Source organism: Petromyzon marinus, chromosome 16 (assembly GCF_048934315.1).
Source record: "Petromyzon marinus isolate PM22_M1 ecotype Great Lakes invasive population chromosome 16, UKy_Petmar_22M1.pri1.0, whole genome shotgun sequence".
NCBI classification, from domain to species: Eukaryota; Metazoa; Chordata; class Hyperoartia; order Petromyzontiformes; family Petromyzontidae; genus Petromyzon; species Petromyzon marinus.
In genome coordinates this window covers 1,545,664-1,568,538 of record NC_133682.1, presented here as the reverse complement: position 1 = coordinate 1,568,538, position 22,875 = coordinate 1,545,664, and the positions used below count along the sequence as shown (strand labels likewise).

The following is a 22,875-nucleotide window of genomic DNA, read 5'->3' as shown; positions in this document are numbered from 1 at the left end:
GGCATTTGTGTAACCCAATTTAGAGATCGTCACGTTGAAACTTCAGACAAGAACAAAGTAACCTGGGCTTCGGCTCTTCGACTTCCAAGTTGGTTTTGTTTAAGCAAGTGTGCGCTTAGTTTGTTGTCCTTCACCCGCGCCTCCGATGAGCACCGTCGGATACGTACGGTGCAAAAGAAGTTCTACATACATACCAGAGGCCAGGACATCTCGTTTGCGAGAGTGACCGGAGGATGCACGTGATGACGACGACGATGGTCATGTCTGGTGGCCGAGACTCATGACTGAGTAGCAGCCAAACGAGGAAAACGCGCAGGCCGGGAGGACGTCTGCTTGCGGAGATGGAGCGACGAAACGAGCTTGTGTGCAGGAGTGAGTTGGGATCGTTACATCGTGGAGCACTGGGGGATGGCGATGGCGTGTGCAGGCCTTCATCCAGCAGTGGATTAAACATAGAATAAATGCATTTAGGAAACAGTGAAAAGTTATGCTTTTTTATTCAGATTTAAAGTGGAGTAACTGATCATCTTCCGATAGTAACGCAGTGTACGAGTATAAAACCCTTTTACATTGGCACGAAATGTATTTTACACAAGTGAGCAATATGTACATACAGCATAATTTCATTACAACCACATTTACAGTGCAATTTACATTTGTATAACAGCGTCTAAACGCCACCGCATCTCCAGACACTGCACAGGAAAAATAAAAATACGTGAGCGATATGACACGTGACAACAAATGAGGGTCTTAAGTGGTCTTGACTTGAAACAACACGGCAACAGAATCCCAACCGCTCGCCGATCAAGAGGAAGGGGATGCCGGACGATGGTGGCAGACGAGCACAAGCCGAGGGATGACCTCAAGGAACGATGGGTGACTTTGTCGAAGCACAGCTGTCAACCCATCACCGTTTACCCCGTATTCTTGTACAGGGAAATTGAGTTTTCAGGCCCATACGGCGTACAGCCGTTTCCATACTGGCAAACAACAGGTTTATTTGGTTGTGTTTCTCCCTTGTGATGGTACTTTGTAGGGTGAACGTTGAGATTTTTAAGGGCACGGGGTGACCTATATATATTAAAAACACACAATTTTAAATAAATTCTGTTACAGAAGATTACGTACATTTCATCCCGTGGATGAATTCGCATCGCATCTCGCATTGCATCTCGCATTCTCGTCGAGGGGGTTTCGCGTGGAGGGTTCTCACAACGGCCACGACAGCGGCGTTGTTGCGGCTGCTGCGGGGCCACGTCGTGAGCCCAGGGAGCCCAGGGAGGGCTCACGACGTGTTGTACTTCTGCAGATGCTCCCTGCATTCCCGCACCATCCACCAGCGTGGTCAAGTATGGTCAAATAGCCCCAAGGCCCTCAAGTGCAGCTGTGGATTGAACCAAAGGGGTCGCACACGGTACATGTGTGTAGGCACTGACAACGAGCAACGCGGATTTAATGTCGGAACATAACTGGTTAATTGCACACAGTGATGCGACGGCTTTAATTTGGCAAATGACAGAATCGGGTGTCTCGTTGCCAAATTACCCATCGTGCATCTCGCTCTGTGTGACTCGCGATTGCGTTTCAACCCATGACAGCGCGGTCGATATAAGTGTGCTCCTGGCAGCTCTTGAATGGAACTCGCGTTCCAGAGGACGCGCGCCAAAGAGATGGAGTTATGAAATCAGCTCCACGTGCCGGTGGTAGGTAGATGATTAGTAGTATTATTAGCAATTAACATCGCGGTGTCGTGAGAGGTAGCTGCGGCAGCTTGGGAAGAATTTGATCCAGCAGTGGATTGAGCATGGCCGCTGCTGATGTATTAAGTGATTTCGTTTTGATATATTTTTAAGAGGTCCCTCAAAATCTGAGGCCATGCAGCTCCGAAGACACCACCACTGCCCTGCCCATCACGCGTGTCTCTCGCTCTCTGGGTGACTCGGTAGGTCATGTAATTCTGGTCACTCGTGTTTGCCAACACAATTAGGAACAAAATGCCCTGTCCCGGGCAGTCATAAAAGCGGGACTCTCAAGTTACAGAGCTTGTCTGGGCCGTGCAAGTTGGGGGTTCAGGGAGGGGTGGTGCAGTAGTTAGCGCACTTTGATAGGAACCCCCAGCCATCTGAGATTAGTACGGTTGGGCTACGTACGATGCGAAAGAAGGTCAACGTATATGCATCCCCGTTTCATTCCTGGCCACGGCTAACTTTACATGAGTGGCGAATGATATTTGAATGCCATCCTTGGCCTTAACATAGGAGTACCTGGTGTGTGGACATGTGCACTGGGAGAGACAAAGGCGGCTGGGCATGATGCTGGCCACAAGTTCCCACCCCCCACCCCCATCGCGTGCCATTCTGGCACCTTAACAGGCTCAGAACCCCAACGACCTATAAGGATATAACGGAGGGGGGTTTATGATGGGTGCAGGATACTCTGTCTATAAGCGGAGCGAACAGGGGGAGCAGCAGTGCCACGTGGGCGTGTATGTGTCTCATCAGACGCTCATAATTTCTAGAAAGTTTTAGAATCGGCCAATAGTCGTCTAAAAGTACTGTAATGAGTTTCATGGAGTTTGCTCATCACTCCGTTCACACGTTTTTAGCGCAAAGTCCGCTGCCCGGTCCCGCGTTCTTCCACGAAGCTGTTACTTTTCAATTTGTGACAGTTAATGAATTTAGATTTAAAGCTTTCGTGACTGTAGGGATTCATATTCTTGGTTCTTTCGGTAAAGTCACGTAGAAGGGAAACAATAAAATAATAAAAATATAAAACAATAAAATTCTCACGACGTTTCGACTGCAACACAAGCAATCATCATCAGGTGTGAAAACCACAACAAGAAAATTTGAAAAAAGTGGCGGTTATTTTTAACGTTATCACCACGGAGAGAGATTTGATAGTTTGTTCAGATGGACGAGTCCATCTATGTTCGGAAAAGAGGAGGGGGGAGATTCGTTCATGAGGCTATCCACATATACAAACGCAGAGACAATTTCAACCGAGAAGATGGATTCTGGCTTAGCAATCATTGGAAGGATTTGATAAACCATTTCGGGTCTTGATTGATCACGCTTAAGGTGGCTTTCAGACCGCATCCATTATTTTTCGTCTCCCCCCTCCTCTTTTCCGAACATAGATGGGCTCGTCCATCCGAATAACTGTCAAATCGCTCTCCGTGGTGCTAACGTTAAAAATAACCGCCACTTTTTTCAGATTTTCTTGTTGTGGTTTTCACACCTGATGATGATTGCTTGTGTTGGAGTCCAAACGTCGTGAGAATTGTATTGTTTTATATTTGTATTATTTTATTGTTTCCCTTCTACGTGACTTTACCGAAAGAACCAAGAATAAGTTAATGAATTATTAAATTTAAAATATAAACGAGCAGAAATTCAGACCGATTTGCAGTCCAAGGTTGTGATAACAAATGCCCCCAGCTCCTCCCTCCAGCTGTGCCACCCAGGATCGTGATGTAGCGCCCACAATTAAACGTTAATTGATAGATAACACCTTCCTATACAGAGGCCCGCAGAGCTTGAGCAACTATTGTCTCCGACTAACAGCGTGGCTGCTGCCTTGAAAAAAATTTCTTGGAAAGATCATTTCTTTAGAACTGCTTTTTGCCGTGTTTAGCACGATTGGCTACGTACGTTGCGATAGAGGTTCAACGTGCATACAGACAGATGGTAAGGGGCCTCTAAAGAGCAGGCTGGCAGACTGGTAGAGCCGGATGCCCGTGTTCAACAGCAGGCAGAGTGCCAGGACACACACACACAGGACACACACACACAGGGGACACACACACACAGGGGACACACACACAGGACACACACACAGGACACACACACACACAGGGGACACACACACAGGACACACACACACAGGGGACACACACACACAGGGGACACACACACAGGACACACACACACACAGGACACACACACAGGACACACACACAGGACACACACACAGGGGACACACACACACAGGGGACACACACACACAGGGGACACACACACACAGGACACACACACACACAGGACACACACACACACACACAGGACACACACACACACAGGGGACACACACACACAGGGGACACACACACAGGGGATAGACACACACACACAGGACACACACACAGGACACACACACACATACACACAGGGGATAGACACACACACAGGACACACACACACAGGGACACACACACACAGGGGACACACACACAGGGGACACACACACAGGACACACACACGCACATAGGGGACACACACACAGGGGACACACACACAGGGGACACACACACACAGGGAAAACACACACACACACAGGGGACACACACACACAGGACACACACACACAGGGGACACACACACACAGGGGACACACACACAGGTGACACACATACACACAGGTGACACACACACAGGTGACACACATACACACAGGTGACAGACACACACACAGGTGACACACACACATACACACAGGTGACATACATACACACAGGTGAGAGCTGGCATCAACACGTCGAGCCACCGCTTCCCGAAGGTGACAACTCCACCATCCACACGTCCATCCACGCTCTTCCTTGAGGCCCGGGTCAGGATGTCCCGTGGGGGCACTCCCTCTTGATTCATTGGAGACATAAAAACAACAGCTCCGTTGTGGGGGCTTCCCTCCTTTTATGTGAGCCCAGGCCGGGGGCAACGTTGTCAGCTTCGTCCACCCGGCCTCCCTCCCTCCCTCCGGCGGCTCTGCCGTCCAACCTTCCACCAACCTTCCACCAATCGCATCCAATCCACCCAGCCACCTGCACCCCCCTCCCCACCGCCCCCGCCGAGAGGGTCACAGCCCCGCGCCCTGCCCCATGCCGCGGATGGCGCGCAGGCTGAACTCGTAGGCGAGGAAGGCGGCGGCGCTCATTGGAAACCCGCGGACCAAGTTCACGGTGAGACCCCGGAAAAACACCTGGGGGGGGATGGGGGTGGGAGCAAAGGTGGGGGTGGGGAGGGGCAGCACAGGGACATAGAGGAGGTGGAATGGGAGAGGAGGTGGGAGATGAAATCCACATTCAGCATAATTGCCCTGCATGGGTGGTGCTTACTGGTGTGTTGGTAATGTGTGGGAGTGTGTAGGTATGTATGTATATGGAAGTGTAATGATGAGTGCATGGATGTGTGTAACCAGTGCTTGTGTATATCTGAGTGTCCAAGGGTTGTGTGTATGAATGTGAGCAGGTGTGTCTTGATGAGAGTTTGAGGACATGCACGTGTGTGTGTGTACGCAATGCGTGTGGGTATTGGTGTGTATGAGTGTGCACGAGTGTGGCAGGCTGTGTGTATGTGGGTGCGCCTGTATGGGTGTGCATGGGTGGTGTGCACGTGTGTGGAGGACTGTGTATGGGCGTGAAAATATTGGCAGTGGGGAGACAAACGCGGCCTGGCGTAGTTGCCGGCCTTCACAAAGGGGCTCGTTTACAGCCCTTACCCCAACAATCTGTGCAAGGCTACACGGGGGTCTTTGTGTGGCTGTGTGCACTGACCCCGAGCCCCTCTGCGCGGTAGCTGTGCTGGGCACAGTGCCAGGCCCCGGTGTACTTAGTCTCCACAACCCCGTCCGCCTGCAGGCGACTCTTCACCACGTCGAAGGGGGTAGCGAGACCCCAGGACAAGGATCCTGCCCCCCACACACAGCGTGGCGTTAATTCAACAGCAATCTATACCACAACACAACGGTCTATTCACACAGTGATCTCAAGCACAACGATATGTTCACACAGTGATCTCAAGCACAACGATCTATTCACACGGTGCTTATACAACCCTGATGATGATGATGTTTAAAAGCCGCACGTGGTTCACAAGAAGTCACAAACACCTCCTCGCGAAAGACCCAGAGCAGAAGATCCCCCGGCTTTGATCTTCCACGAAGCTTTTGGGGCCACAACCTTGAACAGCATCCACTGCACGAAGCATGGCAACCCAGGCCGTGTGGTTGAAGGGGATGTGTAAATAATAATAATTGAGTTTTGTACGTGGAGGGGCAGGTCTGTGTAAAACACTTCTCTTCCACTGCTGTCCGCTAGCCAAGTTACCCTTGAAACAGAGCTCACCTTCTGAATCATCTTCTGAATATTTGCCTCCTCCGCGTGCTTATCTAGGAGCACCACGGTGGCGAGAAGTTAACCACCTCGCCTGGTATACGGAAGGTCGTGGGTTCTATCCTGACCCTGACACCTGTTGTATGTCAGGAGTTTTCATATTCACTCTCCGCGTGGTCACGTGGATTTTTCTCCGGGTCCCCCGGTTTTTCCCCCTCCACGTTTAGAATCAACATCACGCGTGTGGACTATTTGTCTGCGATACATTTCCACGTGATGATAGGCCGCTTCGTTGAGCTATCATTCGTGATAGCCAGGTCGCTTCTGCAAAAAAAAGAGCTATAGAGCTCAGTGGGCCTCACCTGGTAAAATAAGAAATAAAATAAAACAAACGTGAATTAATTGTCTTGTTGGTTACCTGCCAGTCCTCCTGCCACCCAAATCGCACCCATGGAGGGCTCGGGCTGGCCACTGGGGGTGAAGAGCTGGCACAGCAGTACGTAGGGCACGAAGTACGTGCAGTAGCCCGGGACATCCCTCAGCAGCATCGCGCCGGCCCCTCTGTAGAGTCCCCGCAGCCCCCCGCGAGACACCGTGAGCCACACGCAGTGGATGGGGCCCCGGTACAGTGAGCACGGCTGTAGGCCTAGGGGAGCAACGTGGAGAGCACGAGGAGCAGGAGGAGCAGGAGGGAGGGGCATTGAGCGTAAGGACGACATCATTGGAGCTGATGATGATATCCACATTTTGCTATCAAGAATACGTAATAATAAAACATAATCATGATTCGTTTGTAAATGAGTGCCATTTTACGCCGGGGTGTCTCGGAGCGCTTTATAAAGGGGCACCCCCAGTGGCAGCTTCCTCTGTGTGGCACCGGTTGACTCAGCAGCTGGCCTGCAATATGGCATTAGTCTGCTGCCAGTAGTGGGGGTGGTTGCTACTGTGTGTGCAAGCCCAACTGAGTAATTTGCGGATAATTTAGTAAAATCCGGACCTTGAATTAAGGTCCACACACGGTGAGAAGTTGATTCAGAAACCAGACCACCGGAAGAACACCCACGCGTGCGAGGGGAAACACTATATCCTATACAGATGGGAAACAAGTGGAATCCACATGCTTGCTGTTCCGCCTTCTCCTTGCGAGCCAGGCTACGGCACCTCCTCGTACCCCCACCCACGGGAAGGGGAGTTTCACAATGTGTGCGGTGATCCTCCAAACCCTCGCTGCCTCCACTTTTCTGGATTACAGGCCACGCGCGTAGCCATCACCGCCCAGGTCAATTAATGTGTCGCTGAACGCACCCCCCCCCCCCTGCCCCCCCTGCCCATGACTCGCTACTCACCGATCCCCAGATTCTGGGTCTGCATCTGCAGTCGAATCTTGACCAGGTCCACGGGCGCCCCCACGGTTACGGACACGGCACCCGTGAGCGCGCTCGCCAGCATCAGCTCGGACACGGGGGTGCGCGTCGGCGCGGCGTCGGCGGCGTGCTGGTGAGACCCCGGGACGCCGGAGCCCACGGGGGGTCTCAGCGACTCCAGAACTCGCCGCGATGTGCTGAACACCCCGAACACGAGCGAGTTGTAGGCGGCGATGCTCGCCAGAGGGAAGGACATGCCCTTGAAGAAAGCCAGCGCCTGTCACGTGCCACACGCGGGGCAGATCAGGATGGGAGGGGTGAATCATCAGTGATTCTGCACTTGCTCTATGACTATAGTACTATGCCGCCTTCAACTTTTATAAATGACTGGGTGTTTAAGCTTAGAGATTTTTAGTATTATCTGGCTGTATAGAAAATTAAAAAATACAATTACTTTACTTAGCAAGTAACAAAAATTGTATTTTAATATTTGTGTTTTTGTTTTATTTAGGGCCCCTTCATAACATATGCTACAGGCCCCGCACTAGCTTAATCCGGCACTGGGTCAATCCACTGCTGGATGAAGGCCTACCCACCGAGCAATACCCAGCAGGTACTGCACCACGAGCTGATGTCGTTTCATCCTCTCCAGCTCCATTCCTTGGCTACCACTCCGCAAATGTTTGTTGACGAACACCTCCGTCATCCCTTCCCGATAGCCGTGTGCGCGTCTTTCCCAAGCCCACACTGAAACGTTTTCCTAACAGTTTGACAGATGTGAGTACCCGTTCATCTGCCTAGGTTCTCTAAACCGTGTGTTCCTCTGTCGTTCAGTGTACGGCCATTCCAAGGGTGAAGTTGAGGGGAGAGTGGGTGGAGGAGCTCCAATGAGGGCCTCGTGTCAGCCAGAGCTGTCCAGGAGCTGTGCTCCCTCCACCATTACCCAGCGCGGTGAAGTATGGTTTCCCGAACGCGGTGTTGGGGAAGCCTTCATCCAAGCAGTGAACTGACAAACGGTTGTGCATTATTATTCTGAACTAGATCGTGGTTTGGGGTATCATCGCTCAATGTACCATCTGCGTTCAACCAGCAGGTGGCGAGAGCACACAAGGGGTGATCATTAAGGTGAAGTAAGGGTTGGCACCCGTTCCTTGTTGGTCCGCACTCCATACCTGTCAACGCATAAGGTTTACCCGTATTCTTGTACGGGGAAATTGAGTTTTCATGTCCATACAGCGTACATAAGTTTCAATACGGGCACATTTTTTGGTCTATTTGTGTTTCTCCGTTGTGATGGACTTTGTAGGATGAACGTTGAGACTTATAAGGGCATGGGGTGACCAATAAGGTCTGAATTGGTATGTTAAGAGGTAGGGCACTCCCGACTCCCCCGCGTCTCATTGAGGTCCAGACTCAAGACCTTCCTCTCCTCCTGCGCTTCTGAGTGACCACGAGGAGCGTCATCACTACTATCACGGTCACCATGCTGGCGTCTGTCGCCCTCTGTACCCTGCAGACTCCTATTCTTCACCCCCCCCCCCATCTCTTATTAATAACGTCACTCCTCTGCTACCCCCCCTCTCCCACCATAGTTTGGAACTGCGTGGTCAGCCACCCTTGCTTCGCCAACACGGATTATTCCCACTCGTGTAGGAACGGCCCTCGGGGCACGGCCGAGGTGTGTGGCGACAAGAGAATGGCCGGATCGTGACTCGGGCCGTGTTTTCCTGGGCGCACGCAGGCTGCGGCATGGCTACTGTGCAGGAGAAATTTCGACTCTGAGCGGGGAATGTCGGTGACAGGTTGCGTCGACAACACACACTGAGCGAAACAAATGCCTTACTCACACCGCATCGACTAGAGGCGTGGACGCGTGGCGTCTCTCTGTAATGTGACCTTAGTAAGCTTGGCGGGTGGCTGGTGGGGGAGGGGTTCTTGATAGGGGCGGCGCAGGGGGCACCAACCACTGCTCTAAGACTTTAATTCAATCCACATCGCTCGCGCCAGGCTCACGGAGAGCGAACCGATGGTGTCCCACGTACGGGTGTCTCATGGTTTATTATTATTTTTGTTGTTGTTTTGAGCGTGAGTGGCGTTGCTCCGAGGGGGATGTTGGGGTGGGTCGCTGTTGCGCTGAGCGCTCATGCTCAGTGCTCTCTCATGCATAGGTTAATGTATATGAGAGATTCTCGGAATATACTCTGCCGCCTCTCTTCACACTATAGGGTCAGATGTTAACTACCTCGCCTGGTATGCAGGAGGTCGTGGGTCGATCCGCCTGCTCTATATTTGGAGTTTGCGTGTCTCTCTCCCCGTGGTCGCGTGGATTTTTATCCGAGTCCTCCGGGTTTCCCCTCCACATTTAAAGTGAACATCACGCGTTTAGAGTATTTGGTTGTGCTACATTTCCACGTTATAAGCCACTTTGTTGAGCTATCATTTGTGGTCAGATCGCTTCTGAAAAAAGCTACATAGCTCAGTGAGGATGACTTGGCAAAACTAAATATGTATTGATTTAAATCTTTCGTGACTGCAGAGATTCATATTCTTGGTTCTTTCGGTAAAGTCTCGTAGAAGGGAAACAATAAAATAATAAAAATATAAAATAATTAAATTCTCACGACGTTTCGACTGAAAATTTTCTTGTTGTGTTTCCACACCTGATAATGATTGCTTGTGTTGCTGTCGAAACGTCGTGAGAATTTTATTGTTTTATATTTTTATTATTTTATTGTTTCCCTTCAACGTGACTTTACCGAAAGAACCAAGAATATGTACTGTAATGAGTTTCATGGATTTAGCTCATCACTCTGTTCACACGTTTTTAGCGCAAAGTCCGCTGCCCGGTCCCGCGTTCTTCCACGAAGCGGTTTCTTTTCAATGTGTGATAGTTAATGAATGATTCAATGAAAAACACAATCTGGCAGAAATTCAGACCGATTTGCAGTCCAAGGTTGTGATGACGATTGCCCCCAGCCCTTCCGCCGCACCCCCTCTCCCTCCCTCCCTCCAGCTGTGCCGCCCAGGGTCGCGATGTAGCGGCCCCAATGAATAATTAATTTACAGATAACACCTTCATATACAGAGGACCGCAGAGCTTGGGGAATTGCTGGCGCCGGTTTACAGCTTGGCAGCTGCTGCCTTCCCGCCCGTCCGTAGTTCCTCCTCGCGCCTCTGAGTCGGTGTGCCTCTCTCTCGCTCTACGCGAGTCAGTGAATACGATGTGGCGGTGAATTACAGGTCGAAACGCGCATTACAATTGTGTATGCCTATGCGTGTTTATACGTGCGTCATGTGTTTGATGTTGTGTTTGTGGGTGTGTATGTACAATTGTCTCGCTGTGGAAGGCAGACAGAAATCAAGAATACGAAATGGTGGGGTGAACTTGAGCCGGGTGCGGGGTTGCCAGTGAAGAGTTGGACTTGATCGTGAGAACGAACCGTGGCATTGTGGCCTACCGAAGTTAGCGTGCAATCAGTGCACGTGGGTCAGAAACACGTTGGTGATTAACGAAAAGCATGGAAGGAAAAACTTAAAAGAGCCGCGAAGAAGCGCGGAGAGACGCACGCTTGGGCATGCCACTGAGAGACAGAGAGGGGAACGCGTGGATGAGAAGACCACACGTAGGTTAACGATGACATCGTCCAAACAATAAAAAAAACGAAGTGGACTTGAACAGGAAGCGCTATGGCTAACAAGGGGCGATGGACGCCGGTCGAGGACAATAACGGAGTGGCAGCCAAGGGATGGAACGCGTGCTGAGAGGGCATTCACTCGGGGAGATGACAGCGACGACATCAGCTGGCGTGCAGGTGACGAATGGATCGTTGCATCGCAGGATCATGAGAGCCTTGGGGATGCCTTCATCCAGCAGTGGATTGATCATGCCTGATGACGATGTGTATACATCTGTGTGTGTGTGTGTGGATAAGGTGAGTGGAGACGCACCGACTCCTTCCTGTAGATCGAGGTCATGCAGTGGAACATGCTACGGTACCCAGAGGCGGCCTGCAGTCGAGTCTGTCCACAGACAAAGACAAAGATCCCCCATGTAGCCTCTCACATTTTTTTTGGGGGGGGGGGGGGTAGGGGGGGTATTCACAAGCATCTGTTATGACGCACGAAGCTACTCATGTCAGGCTGAGTCCACCTTGGGAAGGGGCCCAGGACCGGCTCACATGTTCGCCACTGTTATTGATCGTGAGCGGGAATCGAACTCAGGTGGCCGGGTTCGTATCGCATCGCGCTATTGCCGCTGGGCCACCGTTCCCCACTTCCACACGCAGTCGCAGGAACACGTACACGGGTATCCAAGGAGACGAGGTAACCACAGGACACAGGTAACGATCGAGGCCCAGGTGAAGACGCGGCCGCGTTTGGGATTTTACATCGGTGGTGGAGGGGGGGGGACACCCGTCACCTGCCACGTTAATCATTCACACCGGGGGGGGCTTTGTGTTTCATAACTCGGCGTACATATTTGTTAGTGGGAGGGGGGGGGGGGGTTCAAAAGTCGCGCGCACATGGTGCGGTGTGAACGTGCTGAACACGTTGAGCACCGCACTGAGAAACCATTGATTCGAAGGGCGCTCTATAAGTGTTAATTATGATATTCTTATTACTCTTTTATGATTACTGCGTAATTATATTATGATCATTACGAGACAATTGCACGACTGATTAATATAGATGATTTAGCACAATCCCACCCGCTATAATATGTAGAAAGTTTACTGGCGAGAATTTCAAACCGCGACCTTGGAACCACCCACCGCTCTGTCTCTCTCTCTCTCGTCACTGCAACTCGCAGTGCTCGGTCATCAGGGTCTAATGTGCGTACGTGGTGCTGCTAGCGTGGGGGGAACAAGGGTGCCGCTGCAAGGGCTCGTGCTGTACAGTGTTCGGGATGCAAGCGGAGAGTTGAGATGCAACGGTAGGGAAATACCGGTCGTGCTGCAAGTGATGCAAGGGCGGCGCTTAGGGTTTGAGGGTGTACGCAGCGAGACGCAAGGGTTGAGGTGCAAGGGTAGGGCGATGACGTTCGTGCTACAGGAGTGGTGCTGCAAGAGCGGTGCTGCATGAGTGGTGCTGCAGGAACAGCGATGCAGGGGGCGGTGCTGCATTTGTGCTGCCCCAATGGTGTAGGGGATGCAAGGGTAGGGATTTAACAATGGGATTACAAGGGTAGGGATTTAACAATGGGGTTTCAAGGGTAGGGATTTAACAATGAGGTTACAAGGGTAGGGATTTAACAATGGGGTTTCAAGGGTAGGGATTTAACAATGGGGTTTCAAGGGTAGGGATTTAACAATGGGGTTTCAAGAGTAGGGATTTAACAATGAGGTTACAAGGGTCGGGATTTAACAATGGGGTTACAAGGGTAGGGATTTAACAATGGGGTTTCAAGGGTAGGGATTTAACAATGAGGTTACAAGGGTAGGGATTTAACAATGGGGTTTCAAGGGTCGGGATTTAACAATGGGGTTTCAAGGGTAGGGATTTAACAATGGGGTTTCAAGAGTAGGGATTTAACAATGAGGTTACAAGGGTCGGGATTTAACAATGGGGTTACAAGGGTAGGGATTTAACAATGGGGTTTCAAGGGTAGGGATTTAACAATGAGGTTACAAGGGTAGGGATTTAACAATGGGGTTTCAAGGGTAGGGATTTAACAATGGGGTTTCAAGGGTAGGGATTTAACAATGGGGTTTCAAGAGTAGGGATTTAACAATGAGGTTACAAGGGTCGGGATTTAACAATGGGGTTACAAGGGTAGGGATTTAACAATGGGGTTTCAAGGGTAGGGATTTAACAATGGAGTTACAAGGGTAGGGATTTAACAATGGGGTTTCAAGGGTCGGGATTAACAATGGGATTTCATGGGTAGGGATTTAACAATGGGGTTTCAAGGGTAGGGATTTAACAATGGGGTTACAAGGGTAGGGATTAAACAATGGGATTTCATGGGTAGGGATTTAACAATGGGGTTTCAAGGGTAGGGATTTAACAATGGGGTTTCAAGGGTAGGGATTTAACAATGGGGTGACAAGGGTAGGGATTTAACAATGGAGTTACAAGGGCAGGAATTTAACAATGGGGTTTCAAGGGTAGGGATTTAACAATGAGGTTACAAGGGTCGGGATTTAACAATGGGGTTACAAGGGTAGGGATTTAACAATAGAGCTACAAGGGTAGGGATTTAACAATGGGGTTACAAGGGTAGGGATTTAACAATGGGGTTACAAGGGTCGGGATTAACAATGGGATTTCATGGGTAGGGATTTAACAATGGGGTTTCAAGGGTAGGGATTTAACAATGGGGTTACAAGGGTAGGGATTTAACAATGGGATTTCATGGGTAGGGATTTAACAATGGGGTTTCAAGGGTAGGGATTTAACAATGGGGTTTCAAGGGTAGGGATTTAACAATGGGTTTACAAGGGTAGGGATTTAACAATGGGGTTTCAAGGGTAGGGATTTAACAATGGGGTTTCAAGGGTATGGATTTAACAATGGGGTTTCAAGGGTAGGGATTTAACAATGGGGTTTCAAGGGTCGGGATTTTACAATGGGGTGACAAGGGTAGGGATTTAACAATGGGGTTACAAGGGTAGGGATTTAACAATGGGGTTACAAGGGTAGGGATTTAACAATGGAGTTACAAGGGTAGGGATTTAACAATGGGGTTTCAAGGGTCGGGATTTAACAATAGAGCTACAAGGGTAGGGATTTAACAATGGGGTTTCAAGGGTAGGGATTTAACAATGGGGTTACAAGGGTAGGGATTTAACAATGGGGTTACAAGGGTAGGGATTTAACATTGGGATTTCATGGGTAGGGATTTCACAGTGGGGTGACAAAGGTAGGGATTTAACAATGGAGTCACAAGGGTAGGGATTTAACTATGGGCTTTCAAGGGTAGGGATTTAACAATGGGGTTTCAAGGGTAGGGATTTAACAATGGGGTTACAAGGGTAGGGATTTAACAATGGGTTTACAAGGGTAGGGATTTAACAATGGGGTTTCAAGGGTAGGGATTTAACAATGGGGTTTCAAGGGTAGGGATTTAACAATGGGGTTACAAGGGTAGGGATTTAACAATGGGTTTACAAGGGTAGGGATTTAACAATGGGGTGACAAGGGTAGGCATGCAAACGTCGTGTGTGTAGCACGGCAAAACAAGTGCAGGGGGTGCGCGCACCTTCACTGTGTCCATGGGATGCCCCACCACGACGCTGGAGGCTCCTGGTGGTGCACGCAGACACATGCACACAGGGACACACACACACACAGACACATACACACAGGGACACACACACAGGGATACAACAACAACAACCGCCATTCGCCACTAAGTGGCGGTGATGTCACCACGACGACGCTTGTGCCAGGCCATGGGCACCTTGAGGCCACGTGAAGTGTCGAACGCCCGCTGGCAGGAGGTCACGGGGCAGACCCAGGTGCCACGGGTCGACTGACTGAGATGACTGGCTGATGCACCACCTGTGCCCCCTACGGTGCCAACCTGCTGTGCTTTACCCACCCGGCGCTCCGCTCGTTGTTGTGAGCGTCGCTCCTCTGCCCTCCGTTGTTGTTGGAGGGCGACTGCCTCCAACTGCCCAATAGCGTCCTTCACGAGCCTCCTCCACAGAGGCCGATCTTGACACCGCTGGTACCAGTCATCGGCAAGTCCACTCAGCTCCACGTCCTCCTGTACCACATCACTCTATCTCTTCTCTAGCCCGTGCCGCGCCCGTTTATCCCCCTCGATCCGGTCGAACAAAAACTATTTCGGCATGCGGTGGCTGGGCATGCGGGCTACATGACCCAGCCAATGCAGCCTTGCCTGCCAGAAGAGCTCACCGGTGGGACCTTGCCCAGATCTTTCAAGGATCTGTGAGCTCCTCACACAATCCAGCCTGGTTAAACCCAGGATGGATCGTAGGCAGGCCAGCCTAAATGTTTCTAACCGGCGAAGATGTTCCATTAGGGGGGTCCACGTTTCACAAGCGTAGAGAAGGGAGGGAATGACCGTGGCCGAGAAGACCTGAAGCTTAGTGCGGAGCGACAGACCAGGTAGCTTCCACACAGCGTTACGCAACCGATGAAAAGATATTGCCGCTCGACTGATTCGGAGTGAGATCTCTGCTGTTAAACTGGAGCCGGTCATAAGCACACTGCCCAGGTATGGGAAACTCTCCACTCTCTCCATAACTGCCCCATCACCGATTGGGAGATGTGGGGGTGAAGTGTCCGATAGTACAAAATACCCAGGCAGGTGCTTAGGTTTGATGGGGCTGATGGTAAGGCCCCATCTATTAGTAGCACGCTCCAGTCTCAGCAGCAGCGTCTCCAACTCCTCTGAATGAGCAACTATTACCAAATCATCGACATACATAACGTGGTTGAGCAATAGGGAGCCATCCCTTGACTGCACCCGGGCATCGATCAGCCTCCCATTATATCTGTACCATATGAAGATTCCCCTGGTACAGCGATTGAAGGCTTCACGAACTACGTGGTCAAAATAGATTTTAAATAATGTGAGAGGCAGAGGACATCCCTGTGGCACCCCAAGGTGTACAGGGAATGGCTCTGACTCCCGGCCACGTAGTTTACCCGGGCCCGCTCACCATCATGAAGGTCCTTAATGATCGTGAGCAGAGGGTCAGGTACTCCAAAAGCACGAAGAACAACCCAGAGCCCAGGCCTACTGATGGTATCATAGGCCTTGACCAGGTCAATAAAGCAAAGATGTAGGTCTTGCTGGAATTCCTTACACCTCTGCTGTAGCAGACGGACAGAAAATATGCCATCTGTGCAGGACCGCCCTTTCCTGAAGCCGCATTGGGGCTCCACAAGCCTCTCCTCAGCGTGCCTGGTAAGGCGACGTTGAATAATCCTTGCCAGGACCTTTCCCGGCACACTGAGGAGTGAGATGCCCCTGTAGTTGTTACAGTCTGTGCGGTCCCCCTTCTTAAAGAGGGGGACCACCAGGGCATCCTTCCAATCCTGCGGAACCCGTCCAGTGGTCAAGACTGTTGTTTTGATGTCATATAGGGCAGTCTGTGCACAAACGCCACTCTCCCTCAGCATTTCGCTTGGGAGATCATCTCTGCCTGCTGCCTTCCCTGGTCTCAGACTCCGGATCGCCTTCAGTACTTCTTCAACAGATGGCACCTCAGCCAGCCACTCATAAGGGGTGACTTCTTCCAATATTTGAGGCACCGCAGCCTCAGCAGGGTCATCCTCACTTTGTGCCACGATGTTTTCCTGGCTGAGGGATTTTCCCTCCCCCAGGACCTCACAGAAATGCTCAGCAAATCTGCAAACCTGTTCCTGGGGGTCGGAGATTGGATCACCGTTTTTTCCCCTAATGATGGCAATAGGTGTGGCGCTGCAGGTTACTTTTTTATGGAGTTAAATAGAGATTTGTGATCGCGGGCCACTGAGGCAGACACCATCTCCTCAGCAACCCGCGACCACCACCCATCCTTGCAGCGCCTCACGGCTCTCCGAACCTCCGAGCGAAGGCTGCGGTATGCCTCCTCATTCTCTGACGTGGGATTCTGTAGCCGATGACAGTGGGCCTGTCACTTTTTCTCAACCATCCTGAACACCTCCTCTGTCAGCCAGGGTCTCTGGGGAGGTCTGGACCGCGTACCCAAAGCAGCCATTGCAGCTGCATGAGTTACAGTCCTAAACCTTTCCCATTTACCCTCGACATCAGGAGGAGTCGGGGACGATGCCAATCCCAGCCGCAAGCGATGATGAAATCTCGCTTGCAACTTTCATCAGATAACTGTGACCAGGCCACTTTAGGTTGGAATGGGGTCCTGGGTGTACACCCACCACCGGAGTGGAAGAATGACAGGCGCATCTTACAGATGACTAGTCGATGGTCAGAGGGCAGATCAGCTCCACGGTAGGTCCTGGTGTCAAGGACATGGGCTCGCATCCGCTGGTCCGTCACTATGTAGTCCAGCAGATGTTCTTGCTTGGACCTGGCATGCATCCATTATGTTGTGTGGATGCGCCGATGCCGGAACAGCGTGTTGGTAATTACAAGCCCATGGGCTGCTCAAAAATATAGAAGCCTCCTACCGTTGTTATTGAGCTGATCTGGCCCATGCCCTCCAGTCACTCCAGACCAGGTGCCAGCATCATGACCAACTCGGGCATTGAAGTCACCCAACATGATGACTCTATCCCGAGGTGCCACTTTAGCCAGCACCTGTGACAGCAGGTCATAGAAGGCATCTGACTCATCGGCTTTGCCTGCATCCCTCCACGGATGTTCGTCTTCGGTGGGGGCATAAGTAACCACGACCACCACTCCTCGCCTCCGGTTGATGAGAAGGCGAGCCCAAAGTAGCCTGGGGCTTACAGCTTCCCACACCTCACCACCACGCTCCCACACCCCCTTCATTCTCTTGTTCAAAAGAAGAGCCACACCCTGTTGTTTGGCAGTCTGCTGCCCCGAGTAGAGGACTGTCCACCCCTCATGGTGGCAGGAGCCAGAACCGGTCCACCGGACCTCCTGAATACCACAGAAATCCAGGCGGTACCGGTCCAGCTCCCGACAGAGGAGTGGCAGACTCTCCTCCACAGTGAGTGTTCGAACATTCCACGTGGCCATCCGTATTGGCTTTTCGTTGTTTCTTAAGGAGCCCCGAGGGTAGAGATTAAATCTCCTGGCTCCACCAATTGGGGTTTGGCCAGGAGACGTCATAGACGCCTGTCCCCCTGGGGCCTCCGGCACAAGCTTATTAGTTACATATTTTAGTTTAACTCGTGGTTTAGTGGTAATTAATTGAAGGTGGAGGAGTTACCAGTCCCTCGCACCCGTCCAGAGCCCCCGTTTAGCCACTGTGGTGGTCACAGACGCCATGAGGGGAGGAGCCAATCGGAATTGGCCCTCGCCCCACAGCAGTGTCCACGACAGAGTTGCCCGTCCGGCACCGCGAAGAGGTAGGGGGTTGTTTTGCCAGACCACAGGGACACACACACAGCGACACACACACAGGGACACACACACAGGGACACACACACACAGGGATACAGACACACACACACACACAGGGATACAGATACACACACAGGGATACAGACACACACACAGGGATACATACACACACACCCAGGGATATATACACACACCCAGGGATACAGACACACACACACATGGATAGAGACACACACAGGGATACAGACACACAGACAGGGATACACACACACATGAATAGAGACACACACAGGGATACAGATACATACAGACAGGGACACACACACAGGGATACAGACACACACACACACCCGAGAACACACAGACACACCCGAGAACACACATACGAGAACACAGACACACACACACAGACACACACACACACGAGAACACATACACACAGGCACACACACACAGACATACACACACACACGAGAACACATACACACAGACACACACACACACACCCCAGAACACACACACACAGACAGACACACACACACACCCCAGAACACACACACACAGACAGACACACACACACCCAAGAACACACACAGACAGACACACACATCCGGGGACACAGACACACACACACCCGAGAACACACACACACACAGACACACACACACAGACATACACACACACACAGACACACACACGAGAACACACACATACACACACACAGAGACACACATACACACACACAGACACACACACACACCCGGGGACACGCAGGTGTGAGACGCATCGCGATGCCCATCTCTGAACATCGCTGCTGCAGCTGCTTGAGCAGTGATTGTGTCAGTGATTGTGTGTCAGTGATTGTGTCAGTGATTTGTGTCAATGATTGTGTGTCAGTGATTTGTGTCAGTGATTTGTGTGTCAGTGATTTGTGTCAGTGATTTGTGTCAGTGATTGTGTGCGCGCGCGGTTTTGTTATCGTACTGTGCGACAAAACCGGCGACCAGAGTTCGATTCTCGCTCACGGCCAACATCAGTGACGATTAGCTAAACCGGTCCTGGGCCTCGCCTAGGTCGACTTAGCCTCAAATGAGTACGTAGTGCGATGTGTAAACATCGCCACTAGGGAGACAAAGGCGTCCGGTCTCGTTTCTGGCATCTTACACCCGTGTGCCGTGTCGGCGGCGTTCGTAGGTGCTCGCTAACAATACTTTCCCCAACAGTCTGCTTTGTGAATACGGGAGGTATGTCTTTGTTTTCTTACGTTCCTCTACCACGTTGCCCTCCCGCACTTCCAATTATCACGGCTGGCTACCTACGGTGCGAAAGAAGTTCTACATCTGACGAAATCTCTCATATGAATTCCGTGACACAGTGCCGTGGTTGGCATGGGCCCCGGTACATGGAATTAAATGGGCACCTCCCTGCCCAATTTCCCCTCTTCACAGCCTTACGCCTGACCCCCCTCCTCCTCCCTCTGCCGGTGCAGTTGCACCGCCTGCACACTCGATAGGATCGGACGGTCACGTCCAATGGACGTGCGGGCAACTTGTATATATACATTTTCCAAACATCCCAAAATCGCAAGACGCTTGTGAAAAAGTGTCTTGCGACTCAGCGAGGTTGTTGCGGCTAAATACATATAACTTTTTTGTTAACAATTCTTTTAATTTGATTTCACCAGATAAGGCCCACTGAACGATGTAGCTCTTTTTCCGAAGCGACCTGGCCACAACATGATAGCTCAACGAAGTGGCTTATCAAGTAGACATTTATAGCAGACAAATGGTCGAAACGCGTGTTTCTAAACCCGGGGAAAAAAATCCAAACGTCTAGAACATGCAAACTCCAAATATACAGCAGCAGGTGTCAGGATCGGGATCGAATCCACACCCTCCTGTATACCAGGCGAGGTAGTTAACATCTCCTAGCCACCGTGGCGCCCATTTTATCAACAACAGCCACTTTATCTCGCAAAGCCCCCATTTCCGTCACAACACGCAATTGGATTTGGAATCGGACGATGCTTCGTGACACGATGACTTTTGATCAAGCTGCGAACATTTAACCACACGCCGTGCACAGGTGACCACAAGCAGGTAACACCCCCCCGCCCCCACTAACCCCCTCCCCCCGCTCACTCACAACTCACCTCCAATCCACCCGGCCACGAAGTCATCCACTCTAAAGTTGCCCATGCTGCAGTCGGTGACAGAAGAGACGACGTGGCCAGCAGATCTGCCACAGCGACCACCTCCAGGGGCACTGAGACCCCGCAGGGGCTGGGACCCCTCCTTCAGGGTACTAGGAGCCGCTGGTTTTCAGGGGTGGTCCTGGGTGTTGCTGTTTGAGTCGCGATCACGCCTGGCAGTGCACCACGCTAGATGTGCCCACTGCCTTATCAGCCAGTGCCCTCTACCCTCCCACCTCGCTCTCTCCTCCCTCTCACCATCCCTCCTCCCTCCATCTATCTCTCCATCCATTCCTCTTCCTTCATCCCTCCCTACATTCCATTACCCCTCAATCTCCTCTCCTCTCTTCCTCTTTCCCTCCGTGCATTCTATCTCCCTCCCGACCTCCCTCGATGCCGGCCCTGCCGCCACCACGCTTCGTGAATCATAATTAACAACCCGTTCATGAGAGGCAGGGCCAAAGTTCATTTGCGAAGGATTTTTTTCCGAACCAAACATTGGGAATACGTCCAAGAGGCTCCGATGCTCGAACGAGCCCAGAGCAGCGATCACCTCTGTCCATTGGGAGGTGCCGAGCCCTTGGTGGAAATTCCACATTCCTATGACGCTGACGCCTCTCACAAAATCATCCGGGGAGCCGCCCCATCTCGTCGGATGTCGGAAGCGAAGCCAGGTTCCAGCCTCGATAGAGCTCGGATGGTGGCATGCGCCAGGCTCGCCCGGGGTTGTAGGCGCGGTGCCGTGACGCGTGGCTCGGTGCTGCTGTCCCTGCCTGGTGACAGGTGGTGGTGGGGTGTCTCCGGGCGTCTTCCCACGTGGAGACACTCTCATCGGTGGGATTTTAAAGTCAAAAGTTCAACTCATGCCAACGCTGAGACCACCCTTGTGGACAAAACGAAAATTTCTGCTTTACAATCGCCGAATCCCATAGGGGGGGGGGGGGGGGGGGTGGTTAACCACTTTCTCTGCCGCGTGACGCTATTTCAAACCTGCCGTGGCATTCTTTAGCCGTGCAGCGGCCCAGGGCCGACGTGGTCGTCACCGCGAGCGAACAGCGGGGGGACGCAGGCGGCGACTCACGGTAGCTATCGCCAAGGCGATTGCGAACGCGTCAATAATTCATTTTCGTTGGTCAAATGAGCGGGCCGCGGTTGAGCGGCTACCGCCAGCGTGATGGGCGCCGCGTTGCCGTGACATTCTCGCACGCACGGAGACGATTACAACGAAAGTAGAAATTCGCTCCATCAAATCCCGCGAGCTGACGACACTCGGCTATTGTTCGTTAACGTTGAGAGCGCGGCACGAATTCAACCTGAAAACAGACACATGGGCAGAAGCGCGGGAGAATTCATTAAATAATAAGTCTGGGCCCCGGTGCCACCTGGGATATTCGCAGTGTCCCCTGGGGTGCCCAGTGCTGGATGAAGCTAAGTGCGGGGCCCGTAGCTTATGATGTTATAAAAGGGGCATAACTAAATAAATAAATGTGAAAATTTTTATATTTTTACTTGCATAGTAAATTGTATTTTTTTTGCTATACAGCCAGATAATACGGCAAATCACTAACCTTAAACACCCAGTCGTTCATAAAAGTTACAGGGCGGTATAGTACTATAGTAATAGAGCTAGTGCGGAATCACTGAACCGGAATTGATAGCTTGAACGCATTTAGCGCGGGGCCCTTGAAAGTGCGGGGCCCGTAGCACATGTAGCTGCTACACATGTAGCTACTTGTGCTACTAGGACAATCCGACACTGGGGGTACCCACCGTTCAATCTGCTTTGAAACACCCCCCCCACTCCACCTCACTCCAACACGTGAGGCGCTTTCCCTGCTCCGACCCGGCCAACGCCGTCATTCTCCGACCGCAGTGGGCCTCCGTCGCTAAGAACACGAACGGCCCCGTACCTCCGGGCGGTGTTTGTTGTCGGGAACGCTCGCCGCGCACGCACTGCCGTCCCTCGGGGTCCGCGGCGATTCTGGGCGACCGGCCCGGGCCCCGCGCTTTGAAGTCAAGGTGTCAGAAGTGATAACTTCCCGTTTGCGTTGAAGGCGTCGGGGGGCGCACGCTGCGTGATTTGCCACGGCCGCCGCACCCCCTGCACCTCCCCCCTCCTTACGGACATCCCCGCATGCATGAGTCGGACACCGCGAATACAGAACGAGTGTTGTTATTCTTCTTCTTCGACTGTGCTGAATATGTTTTTACAGGAGGGGACGTTCGAGCGACGGCCTTGACA

The 22,875-nt window shown here is 51.7% G+C and overlaps 1 protein-coding gene across 3 annotated transcripts; it reads right to left on the bottom strand.

Moving 5' to 3' along the window:
• Nucleotides 1–480: 480 nt before the first annotated feature.
• On the bottom strand, nt 481–21,574 carry SLC25A48 (solute carrier family 25 member 48). Of its 3 annotated transcripts, XM_076067400.1 has the most exons (8): nt 20,595–21,574; nt 18,309–18,345; nt 14,678–14,721; nt 11,425–11,496; nt 7,459–7,753; nt 6,531–6,758; nt 5,555–5,688; nt 481–4,980 (listed from the first exon to the last, which is right to left on the bottom strand). In XM_076067400.1, the coding sequence occupies exons 1-8, from the start codon at nt 20,619–20,621 to the stop codon at nt 4,858–4,860; spliced, it is 960 nt and encodes a 319-aa protein (XP_075923515.1). In that variant the 5' UTR covers nt 20,622–21,574; the 3' UTR covers nt 481–4,857. The 3 variants fall into 3 exon arrangements, with proteins under 3 accessions (XP_075923515.1, XP_075923516.1, XP_075923514.1); XM_076067401.1 differs by lacking the exon at nt 18,309–18,345; XM_076067399.1 differs by lacking the exons at nt 18,309–18,345; nt 20,595–21,574 and having other exon boundaries at nt 14,678–18,289.
• Between the last annotated feature and the right edge of the window lie 1,301 nt (nt 21,575–22,875).